Source organism: Merops nubicus, unplaced genomic scaffold, assembly GCF_000691845.1.
Source record: "Merops nubicus isolate BGI_N331 unplaced genomic scaffold, ASM69184v1 scaffold21134, whole genome shotgun sequence".
NCBI lineage: Eukaryota > Metazoa > Chordata > Aves > Coraciiformes > Meropidae > Merops > Merops nubicus.
Window position 1 is genome coordinate 1 of NW_008602517.1, and position 12375 is coordinate 12375.

Below are 12375 nucleotides of genomic sequence, written 5' to 3' on the forward strand. Positions count from 1 at the left end.
CCCTTTGGCTTATCGCAAGCGCCCACCCCAGCCTTTGTTGCCCCGGGCTCTTTGGGCACCTGCTGTAGCTGCCGAGCTTCCATACCTGCTCTCGTGGAGACCAGGGGCTCACCTCCGTGTCCACACGTGGCCTTCCGGCTGAGCTTTGTAGGTTTCCTGACGGCTTCTGACCTCCTGTAGGAAATATCATCGATCATTCTGTTTCTTGGATGCCCCAGGGGCTTGCTGGTGGTTTAGCTTTAAATACCAAAGTTAGTTTTTCCCAGAGAACCTGTAAAAGAAGAAAAAAAATAAGGAGGTATGCTTGTTGATTGCCTTGCTTGGCAGCCACGTTCCTGTGTGTTCTAGCCCAAAACTTGGCCTCCCTGGCTCTGAAGGTTGGCATCATGAAGGAAGGCCATAGGTAGCTGTAACCTACTGAGTTGGTAGTGTCCAGATTTGTTCTTTCCAACCAGGTAAGAAGGGTAGCAGCATACAGTGGAGTAATGTAGTCCAAGTTAGGAACTGTATTTTCACAGCTCCTCAGTTTTCTTGGAGGAGGTTAGTGTGAAACATCAGATATGCAGAGACACCCGACTGTCCTCTGGTGTGAACAGCAGATTTTTAATCTCTTTAGAAAACAAGGAAGTTTTCTTTCAACTCTAACACTTTCACAGAACAAAAGTAATGATGAAGGATCCCTTTCATAAAGAGCTTTGGTTTCCATGAGTGGAGAGCACGTAGTGATTTTGAGTATTTTATTCTTTCCAGAGAGATGCTGCTGTAGGAAACTCGTGGAAAATTTGTTTTGTTTCCATGAGCCTTGCAGGGCAGAATTCACATGGGAATACATTTGATTGTCAATGTGATAAAGGTTTTGCCAGACTTGGTGGTTTGGATTTTTGGCTGGTTTCTTGTAATTTTTAGCAGTAAGATCCTGTGGGTCAGGTGTTCCACAATGAAAGCTGAAACAAGATGTGTTGAAGTACAGTGCTCTTGAATAAAGGCAGGTGTAGCTACCTGTCACCAGCCTGGACCTCACTCTGCTACATCATTGCAAAAACTAGAGACCCTTGGTTTTGTGAGAGATTTGCACATATTTCTGTGATCAAGTGTGTGTGTCTGTACTTTATTTTTCAGAAAAGCCTCAGACTTGGAATTTATGTTGGTCCTCTCTCTGTTTGTGTGGTATTTTTAAGGCAAATGAGTTCACTCTGCCTGTGCTTTGAGTTGGCTGACCAAAAGACCAGTTTGGGGTCTGTTTCAAACCAGAAACTGAGCAAGCACTGGCAACATCCTGCTGCCAAATGACTTGCTGAGGCAGCATTGCACCTCTGCAGCATGTTTTTTACCTGGTGGGAACTGGGTGAGCTCCTATTCACCTGGAACGTGCTGTGGAGGTGTAGCCCAAGGGGACACTGAAAGAAGGATGCTTGCAGTTGTGATCCAGATGTTGCCACACAGTTTCCTTGCTCTCATCCTGAAAAATATGGAGTAAAGGGAACTAAAAATCAAGAAAAATCAGGTGTTGGTTCATGGAGACCCTTTCAGTTGGTACTGTCCAAGCCTTCCCCTTTCCTTCCCTCCTTGTGGTCCCTGGATGAGAAGCAGCTACCACAGGATTGCAGCCACTGCCCTGTTCTCTAAAGTATGTTCCAGAGAGGGCATCCCACACTTTTTCTGTACTGTTTGTATTCCCTTATCAAAGGTGACTGGTGATAACTTCACTATTGTTCATGACAAGCACAACTTGCTGTATTATCAAAGTTTAAATAAGATAGAGATGTCTTCTGGAGCGTGGCTAAAATAAAGCCTAGCTTGGGAGAAACTTTGTAAAACCTTCCTCAGTGGGTGCAGTGGGTTGGGTAGAAAACACTGTGGAGGTTGTTACAGATGAGTTCTAAACATATGTAACAATAGCTTCATTAAACAGGGAAAAAAGGGTCATTGAAGGGTGCTGTTCTGCTGTGGCAGTGAACAGATTGCCTATGAAACTACAGCCCAGCAGGTTATCTCCCTCAGCTTGGAGGGGCAGTTTTCCCTCTGCAGAAGGAGAACAGAGTGATGTGCTACATAATGGCTGCTGATAGTTGCTTTAGATAGAATAATTTGGTCCATAAGGCAGAGCAATGCAGCTGGCTCAAGCTGCCTTCTGTCAGGGGAAGATGGGACTCCATGTTTTGTAACTCTGGCTTCACCAGAGGGCCTGGTGAGGTCCACGGGTGCAGGTCCCAGATGAGGCCAAGGGAGATGTGCTTTCAGGGTGAAAGCTGTGATGTGAGGTCTGTTCCTGGGGGCTGACTGTGTTGTGGGTTCTTGTCTGCAGGTTGCCTCTCCCTGCTGGTGACCGTGCAAGACGCTGAGCGTTACACCACCTTGTTCGCCACCGTCATCCTCAAGTGTGACTACAGCACCTCAGCTCAGCTGCAGGATGTGGTGGTGACCTGGCGCTTCAAATCCTTCTGCAAGGACCCCATCTTTGACTACTACTCAGTCTGTGAGTGTCAGGATTCTCCTTCAAGGAATCCCTCTTGAAATGGAAGGGAAGGGGAAGGTAGATTTACTGGTTTTGACCTCTATTTCCCTGCTCTAAGAAAAAAATAGGTCATGTCTGTGGTTTCCTTTGCAGTGCCAAGGCTTTATGGTATGATGTTGTAGAAATCCCAGCCAAAGCAGCTCATTTGTCCTCCTTGTCATCAATTCTGAAGGCAGAGAGGCTCAGCCATGTTTGACACGTCAGTCTTGAGAGCCCCATCTTACACTTTAGCATGTTTGAAGGCCCTGCAACATGGTGTGGTCAGCTGGTCAAAAGAGGGGATCACCCCACTATATCTAGCATTGATGAGGCCTCACCTTGGCTATTGTGTACACTTCTGGACCCCACAATTTAAGAAGGATGTGAAGGTCCTCAAATGTGTCCAGAGGATTGCAGCAAAGCTGCTGGAAAGGTTAGAAGGAATGTCCTGTGAGGAGCAGCTGAGGACTTTGGGCTTGTCTAGTTTGGAGAAAAGGAGGGTGAGGGGCAACCTCATTGCTCTCTACAGCTCCCTGGGGAGAGGAAGTGGAGAGGGAGCTGCTGATCTCTTCTCCATGGTATCCAGTGGTGGGATGCATAGGAATGGTTCAAAGCTGTGCCAGGGGAGGTTTAGGCTGGACATTAGGAAGCATTTCTTTAACGAGAGGGTGGTCACTGGAAAAAACAGTGGAACTGGCTTCCTGTAGAGGTGGTCAATGACCCCAAGCCTGTTAGTGTTTAAAAGGCACTTGGACAATGCCATTAACAGCATGCTGTAACTTGGTCAGGCAGTTGGGGTAGATGATCATTGCTGGTCCTTTCCAACTGAACTACTCCATTCTCTGTAAACCCTGCAGCATGTTTAAGCTGGACAACTGTGGCTTAACTGCACACTTAAGACTGAGCTCAGAGAGGGGAGCCTGGACTTGTTGGGTGTCTTGGTGCCAAAACTCTCCTGTATGCAGCCTAGATGGGTTGGGTGGGCATGCTACCAAGTGCTCTACAGCCTAGTCCACAAGTGGGTCCCTGGCTCTGCTGATCCCATCACAATGTGAGTGCTTTGAGGACAGGCTCAAGCTAGCAGCCCCAAACAGGGACAGAAAGCATGAAGGCCATGGTCATAGCTGGGTCTGCTCTTCAAGATCCATTGTAGATACAGCAATAGAGGGGCCTTTGACAAGTTTTCTCCACTCTTCACTGCAAACCCTTTACAGACAGTGCTGACTGTATCAGCTGTTCTCCCCAAACCTCAACTCCCAAACACTTGGCAATTCAATGTTAGTTTACACTGTGAGTCTGTCCTAAGAGCCTTAGCTGGAATCAGATGTCTGCTCTTGAAGATCCATTGTAGATACAGCAATGGAGGGGCCTTTGACAAGTTTTCTCCTCTCCACTCTTCACTGCAGACCCTTTACAGACAGTGCTGACTGTATCAGCTGTTCTCCCCAAACCTCAACTCCCAAACACTTGGCAATTCAATGTTCTTTTACACTGTGAGTCTGTCCTAAGAGCCTTAGCTGGAATCAGATGATGGAATCTTTTCTGTCTTTATGATCTTCACAATATCTAATAGGATACAAGAGAGGAGGGGAGACAATCCCTACAGCAGTTCATGTACATCTGGAGATTTTGTTTGGTAAACACTTTTGTAGTCCTGAGAATTTTATAACCTTTTTTTCCTTGCATTTCATCCTGGGAGCTGCCCTCCAGCCTACCATCATTAGCTTCTTTCTGCTGTTGTTCTTTCAGCTGTGAATAAAGAAGGCATCTCCTCTGCAGCTCCTGAACTCTCAAAATCTCTGCCACTCCAGTGGGTCTACATCTGTTTTCTTTTGAATACTCCAACTTGTCCTTGCTGGTTCGAAGCCTTGTGTTCCTAAACCAGACCAACCGCGCGCGCGCGCGTTCAGGAGTTTCTCTGCTGCCCACAAGGGAAAAGAAATCAAGTCTTTTGAAATCACTTTCATCCTCTTTGCTCACTGATGTGTTTTTGTAGCCTACCAGGCGGCGCTGGCCCTCGGGCAGGACCCGTCCAACGACTGCAACGACAGGCAGCGGAGCGTGCGCATCGTCATCCAGAAGTACGGGCAGAAGGAGCCCGTGCTGGGCATCGACTACCAGCAGAGGAAGATCACCATCCAGAACAGTGAGTGTCCTGCCCTCGTTAACCATGGCCCACGGTGGGGTGGGAGGCATAAACGTGGCCAGTGTCATCTGTAGCTGGTGTGTTCTGTGAGGAAGGGCCCTGGCCCCAGCTGGCCTCGGGGTGTCTGAGGCGCTACAAGCTGAGGCTGAGCTGAGGGTGTCTCAGCGTTTTGCTGAGGAGCCCAGAGGCTAAAAAACAGGGTTTTTTTTCTTCTAAGAAGTACAGCAAAATTGTCCAGGTGTATTATATGCTTCCTGCTGTCCCTGGAGCAATAGCTGTGGCTCCTGCCAGCAGGATTATTGGGCTGGCTGGCCTGACAGAGCCTGACCCGGTGCACCTCGGGTACCAGATTGTGACAGGCAGTGATTATAGAATCATAGAATCCTTTAGGTTGGAAGAGACCTTTAAGATCATCAAGTCCAACCATCAAGCCAAGACCACTAAGTCCTCTGCTAAAACAGAATCAGAATCTGTCAAAACCTCTTTGTGGAGCAGCTGACAGCAGCCAGTACCTGTTAATATCCATCACCCAGCAGCACGCTGGTTATTTCTCTGCACACAGAACTAGTCCTGCTTCTAAGCAGCTTTGCCTTCCAGCAACACAGAGTAAAAGGGACTGGCAGTTAGTGCTTTTATAGGAGTTCTCAGTGGATGCAAAGGGGATTGTCTGAAGGTGATGGCTCCACTTGGAAGAGGGGAGATGCAGTACTGTACATACTGCAGAGGGCCCTCTTAGAGTGGGGCCTGAAAGTAGCATCTGTCAGTCCCAAATAGCCCACTGACCCCTCAGTGCCTCTCCCACAGGGGCAGACCTTGTCATCAGTGAGGTCATGTGGTGGGACCACGGCGTGTACTACTGCACAGTGGAAGCACCAGGAGACACCTCAGGTGATGCAGACAAAGAAGTGAAGCTGATTGTTCTCCGTAAGTGCCTGTGGATTGTTGTCTGGGTGGCAGATGTCTCCTCCTGTTGTCTTCCTCCCTACCCCAAGATGCCTCCAGCAGTGGAGAGATGTGCTCAGTCACTATGTCTGGGTACCTCGGGATCCTCTTTCTCTTTTTTTTTCCCCTAGACTGGCTCACAGTACTCCTCATCATTTTTGGTGGCCTCCTGCTTCTCCTGTTTATTGGAATATGCTGGTGCCAGTGCTGCCCCCAGTACTGCTGCTGCCACGTCCCATGTGTCTGCTGCCCGACCCGGTGCTGCTGCAATGAGGAAGGTGAGGTCCAAGCAAACACACATCCACTCTTGGCTTCTGTCATGACAGCAGCTTTACTGGGAGCTTGCTGAGCTCCACTTTCCTCCCTCCAGCTCAGTGCCCATACAGACTGAGGCATTTTTTGGCCAATGTGACCTCTACAACCAGCTTATCTGGGTTTAGAGGAGGGGAGCTAGGGTGCACGAATCCCATCTTGTTCCTGCTTTCAGAGGTTCCTGCTCACTCACACCATGCTATCAACTTCTTTCATATCATCTCGAGCACAATCAGCTCCCTTGTGTGGGTAGCTCAGGACTTTTCTCCCCTGTCTTGTGGTTCATATGCCTGTGCATGTGAGGAAGGCAAGCAAATGCCTTGGTACTGCTCTCTGAACTGGTCTAACCTTCAGGTGTGTTGCTCTGAGAGGTAATGATGTAAAAACTGGAATTCTCTATCTTCATGCTATTTTCAGAGCTGCTCCTTCCACAAGAAAAAGGTTTTGTTTCTTTTTTCTTTGTGGAAGGAAGTGAGGAGAAAGATGGTCTTTCTGGTGGTCAGCCATGCAAATACATTCTGGGGTTTTGAGGGTCAAGAGAAACTTTGTTGTGTGTCAGCTTTAGCAGTAATGAAGATTGTGCAGTCAGACCCTGTTCTCTTAATAAGGCCAGCATTTAATTTTGGCTGCTGAGGCCATATAACCTCTGTCACTGAAACGTAGTGGCAACACAAGGTGGACTAGCTCCCCTGCAGCTTACACAGTCTGATAGCAACAAAATGCAACCAATGTATTTATTTAGCACTGAAACACCAGATTCTTCCCCAGATGCTACAAGGAAGTGGTTTATGAACAGGGAGCTGTGTTTCTGGTTTCCCCTTAACTGGAAAAGAGCCACTTGGTATCCCTTGGCTGTTACTAAGTTGTGAGAGTTTTAGATTTATGCTTAATTTGCTTAACCTTTGCAAAGAGTGAACAGAACATCCCTCTTATTGCTAAAAACAAAACACTTTTGGAGGGCTTTACAGGCTGTCAAAGTGTCATGTTGAGGAAGTTTGGCAAAAAAATAGTTTCCATGGAGGGAGGCAGAGGTGATGGAAATGAAAGACTCACACCACCAGACTTCCTACTTCTCCATTAAAAAAAGGGATTCAAAGTATCTGTGAGCTCCTTTTTTGTTTTCTGTGCTGTAGGAGATGACAGAACCCTCCAGGCTGCTGCTGTTGTGTTTGCTGCCTCCTGATAAGGATAGGTAGGAAGGATTCTTGCAGGGTTCCCAAAACCTCTCCCTGCTCATGAGAGAAGGTAGAGGCAAGCCTTGACTGCCTGCTGGATTCTGTGGCTGTAATTTCCATGCCAGCTGCTCTGCCTCTCCATCCACTTTACAAAATCCTTGTAACAAGAGTTAGTGTGAGCAGAGTAGGGGTGATTTCTTCCCAAATATTTGCCACTAGAGGGTAGCCTAGATCTGCTGAACAGACATGCCACTGAGGCCAGGTAATTCTGGGTGTTGTAAGTCAGGTCATTGACTAACATGATTTTGATCCTGGTAATAAAAGAAGTGCATTGTTTGAGTAATTTGGTAAATATACTTATGACCTCCTGTTCTTACTAGTTTCTTTTCTGCTGTGGATTTCTTCCACTAATGAATTGGTGTAAAATAGGATATACTTGCACCTGGGTCTGACTAGGTTGCAGTTGTAAAGTCTGTCAAAGGTGAAGAAAAACTTTTCTCAGTAAGTGGAGGGAATGAGACAACATTCTGCCAAAGCAGAATCTGCCAAGTTTGTTTACTTTAAGACAAGTAACTTTGATTTTCCAGGTGGGGAATCAGAGTTTATATTGGGTTCAAACTGGAAGGAAAAGAAGAGAGGATCACAGCATCATTTTGGTTGGAAAAGACCTTTAAGATCATTGAATCCAACCACTGACACTACCACTAAGCCATGGCCCTAAGCACCTCATCTACACATCTTTTAAATACCTCTAGGGATGGTGATGACACCACCAGCTCCCTGGGAAGCCTGTTCTGATGCTTGATAACCCATTTGGTGAAGATGTTTTTTTCTAATATTCAACCTAAACCTCCCTTGGTGCAACCTGAGGCCATTTCCTCTTGTCCTATCTCTTATTATTTGGGAGAACAGACTGACCCTGACCTCCTTTCAGGTGGTTGTAGTGGGCAATAAGGTCTCCCCTCAGCCTCCTGCTCTCCAGGCTAAGCAACCCCAGTTCCCTCAGCTCTTCTCCATAAGACTTGTTCTCTGGGCCCTTCTTTGGACATGCTCCAGAACCTCAATGTCTTTTTTGTAATGAGGTGCCCAAAACTGAACCCAGTACTCAAGCTGTGGCCTCACCAGTGCTGAGTACAGGGGGACAATCACTTCCCTACTCCTGCTGACCACATTATTTCTGATAAAAGCCAGGATGCCATTGGCCTTCATGGCTACCTGGCCACACTGCTGGCTCATGTTCAGCTGGCTGTCCACCAACATCCACAGGTCCTTTTCTGCCAGACAGCTTTCCAGCCACTCTTCCCCAAGCCTGTAGGGTTGCCTGGGGTTGTTGTGACCCAAGTGGAGGACCCAGTACTTGCCCTTGTTGAACCTCATCCCCTTGGCCTCAGCCCATCAATCCAGCCTGTCCAGGTCCCCCTGTAGAGCCACCCAAAAGGCTGTGGTCAAAACCCAGTGATGTGCATGCAGCAGGTTCTAGGGCATTCTCAAGGTGATAATTTGAGAGATAAGGCTTCTCCTTTCTTTTTATTCTTTTTCATTTTCCTCTTTTTCCTCTTCCTCTAAGTTTGAAACTAAACTGGAGGAAAATCCCTTGGGGGGGAAAAAAAATGAACCAAGTTTGACATAAAGTGCTTGAAAGCTGCTACCTCAGGCCACAGAGCTTTGAAGAAAAATCAGAGTATTAGGATTAAAAGCCTTGAAGTTTCCAGCTATGTAGTTCACTCTGGTTAGAGTCAAGCTGGGGAGTGGGAGGGAGTTTGGAGTGGAGAAAGAAGTGGAGCTGCATGAACTGTGGGGAGAGGGAAGGATGTGTTTAGAGGCATGGTCAGTCCTTGTTTTGCTGCAAATGGTGCTCTGTATCCATTCAGTGAAACAGCTAAAGGAGAACATGTTTAATAACTGGAGTGCTACCTGAAATGGGGAGCTCAGTCCCAAGGAGAGTGCAGTCTAAATGCTGCCTGCTGCAGATGATCTCAGGGGACAGAATTAATTGGAGCTTAGCTGTAGCCTGGTTTCTTAAGCAAGGCTTATGCAGTCAACCTGTCTGTCTATCTCCTGTCTCTTTATTTTAATTTCATCAGCCAGATTTATCAGAGAGGTAAAAGTCTCAAAGGCAATTACATTCCTATCTGTCTCCTCAACTGTATAGCTAGGAATGTTCTGTTCATGCCTGACCAGAGCAGAAGCTGTGGTAAAAGCCTGTCACATCTGAGACTCCAGAGGAGCCAGGAGAGATGTTCTGCCAAGGCCCTGTTGCAGAAAAGCTTCACCCAATAATGACAGACAAATCATGTCAGGATTTGTAAGGTCAGGGGCTTGCAGAATTTACTGGCTTGTATGATTGTCTGTGGTAGGAGTACATTTCTGTGAGATGTCTTTAAGTATTCCCAAAAAAGAAGCAGCAATGAGTGATGGCTTTGAAGACAGGGATGGTGAGGTTGTCTGTGTAGAGAAGGTAAGATGGAAGCACTGAAAAAAAGTGAAGTGGAATTGGAGCCTGACCTCAGGAGTCTGGAGTTAGCACTGGTAAAAAAAAAAGGAGATGAATTTCCACTGGGTTTGCTTTTTTAGCACACTGGATGTGGCTGTGGAGAATAGGAAATATAGTTTGTTCACCAGTTTGACCACACTGTCCTAAGGGATTTAATTTTAGCAGTCATGCTGAGGTAAATTACAGAGAGACAACAAGAGTGGTTGAAAGCCTAGAAAAGGAGAATCTGGACAGTGCATCTCTGCATGCCCTGTTTGTGGAACAGAGAGGAAATGATGAGTATGGTGTGGAAAATGAGTTGGACAGAACCTACATGAAGGTGGCAAAAGAAGGTCTCATTTAAGCTGGAATCAAAGAATCAAAGCCAAGAGGGGAAAAGACCAATAATGACCTGAACATGTTTTTAAGAGAGAGAAAACAGTGTCCTGTATCTTGCTGTATGAAGCATTATTTCCCACCCTCCCACAACTGTAGCTGTGCTACAACTAGTCCCCCTGCCCATAATGACAGGGCAGTTTGAAGACCTGCATTTGGTTATGGGCTGTGTACTTAATCATAGTACCCTTTGTCCCCAGTTGCTGGAAGAGTACCCTCAAGTCAGGCATAACCCTTTTGTTTTGGGTATTGTTTTGAATCTGTACAGCTTGGTATTGGAATTTCTCGTGCTGTTTTCCCTTTGTCAGAGGGTGGAGAGAGCTTTTAGTTCTGTGAATTTCTGATATCTGATCACATCTCAAGCAAAATGGTCTGTGCTCTCTGGACAGCTGCTGAAGGCTTTCTTCTTTTACAGCACTGGAGCGACATCGGTTCATGAAGCAGGCCCAGGCACTGGCACCTTGGATGTCACACAACATGTTCTACAGGGGCAGTGACAGGAACTCACAACTCTCCTCTTACCAGCTGAACCCTCTACTGCAACAAGGTGAGACCACGGGCATCCCTTCAGAGGGAAATCAGGATGAGAAATGGGTAGCTTTGCAGGGAGGTTCAGCAACTGCTACAACAGAGAGAAGGATGTTCCTGGCATGACTGGGTGTTGTAGCATGACAGCTCTGCTATGTCTGCAGCTTGCCTGGGGGGATAAATACAGCCTGTCCCTCTCCAACGTCTTTCTAGGCTCAGTGCTGGGTGAAGTAGTTTAATGCTACCTAAAGTATATCTGTGGTACACTCCAGCAGCTGCAGGGTAAATATACCCAGCTTATCTCACTTCATGTGGTAGAGGAGGCTGCTGTCTCTTTGTCCTGCTGTGCTGGTCACGGTCAACTCCTCACAGCCAAAACTGACCTGACAAGTGAGGTGCAATTTGTTTGACTTCTTATCAAATGTCTAGTCTTTAAATGATGAAGGGCAAACTGCCTTCTGTGCAATAGATCTAGCCTGTATGCAGGAGAAAATGAAGCACTCTTTCATGTACCAGGAAGACTTTCCAGTTGTTCTGCCCTAAAACTGCTTCTGTTAGTGGTGTTTATTTGTAACTTTAATGGAGGAGGGAAGATACAGTCTGTGAAGTCCCAAAGAGCTAACTAATAAAATAAGTTATTGTGAGTAATAGTATTTAATCACCCAAGGAAAACAGGGGAATTCAACATGACTTCTGAAAAAAAGAAAACCAACATATTTTTCATCTGAAATTAGTTTTTATCACTATTACTATACAGCAGTCACAGATATAGTCTGCATCTGCTAAGTCTTAACTGTTCTGTGAAGAAATACTTGGCAAACATCTTAAATTCTAGATTCAAGATGTTTGAGTATATACTTTTTTAGCCCTCTAGTTAATTGTATAGTTACCATTTTTCCTAGCCAGGGCACTAGTTTTCCTTAGGGAGACCTAGTGAACAAGCCACCATGACTTAAGACAGAATACACTGAGTCTCATCAAGGAAATCCATGTGCATGCTGTCAAGAAATGGGCAAGTAAGTTCCTCAGGCAGTTTCTTAGCCTTTGTTTTTACAGTCCTCCTGTGCTTAAGTTTCCATTAAATTTGTTTCAGCCCAGCTTTTGAGAGATGTTAGATAGAAGAGACCTCTAAGGCTGTCTAGTCCTACCTCTTGCTCAAAGCAGGACTGTCACCATCCTCAGTCACACTGGCTGTGGCTTTGTCCAGATGAGTCTTGGAAACCTGCAAGGATGGAGATTACATAAATTCTTTGTGTTAACAGTTCCAGAGCTGGACCAGCTCCTAGAGAAGAAACTTCTCCATTTGCTACTTATATCTATACATACACGTGTGTGTGTTTGCATGCATATATATATATCAATTTATTTTTCTGTTGCAGAATCAGTTCATGTTTCTTCCAGTTCAATGAGGAAATACTATGAATGTTCTCTGATTATTTTTAAAAATAAATTTTGGTACCAATGCTGTGTGCTGCCCAAAATGTAGATCATGCTGCAATTTACTAGTTACTGCTCTCTGCACTTCATCTTCCATGGCCTGGATGTGTAGGTTGTGGTGCTTGAGACTTGTGCAGCTCTTGCAGTGAGGAGCAAGAGAGGAGAGGTTGCAGAGGGACTCAGCCAGCACCACAAGTGCAAAGGGCCCTCTCTTTATTGTTTCCCCTTGACTCGCTGTGTTTTCCTCTGCTTTTATCCTCAGATGTCTCTCTGCAGAACAGCCTTCCACTGGTGCAGCCCCAAGCTCAGCTGTCCCCCAACAAGGGCGTTTTGGACTATCTGGAGTCTGAAATCCAAAACATTAACGTGCCACAGCTCCGGCCACCCTCGCAGCAGCGGCAGGCCGCGCAGCCCAGCCTGCTCTCCTCCCTGGGCTCCGAGATCCTGCCGCCTCCTCTCCCCGGTCACGTCC

The 12375-nt window shown here is 46.5% G+C and overlaps 1 protein-coding gene across 1 annotated transcript; it reads left to right on the forward strand.

Moving 5' to 3' along the window:
* Positions 1–2298: 2298 nt before the first annotated feature.
* On the forward strand, positions 2299–12366 carry ILDR1 (immunoglobulin-like domain containing receptor 1; the record flags this gene model as incomplete). The annotated part of the gene is made up of 6 exons (XM_008938399.1): positions 2299–2476; positions 4491–4640; positions 5445–5564; positions 5714–5860; positions 10354–10485; positions 12166–12366. Coding segments are annotated over 6 exons (928 nt in total), but the record flags the coding sequence as incomplete, so codon positions are not given.
* Positions 12367–12375: the final 9 nt, after the last annotated feature.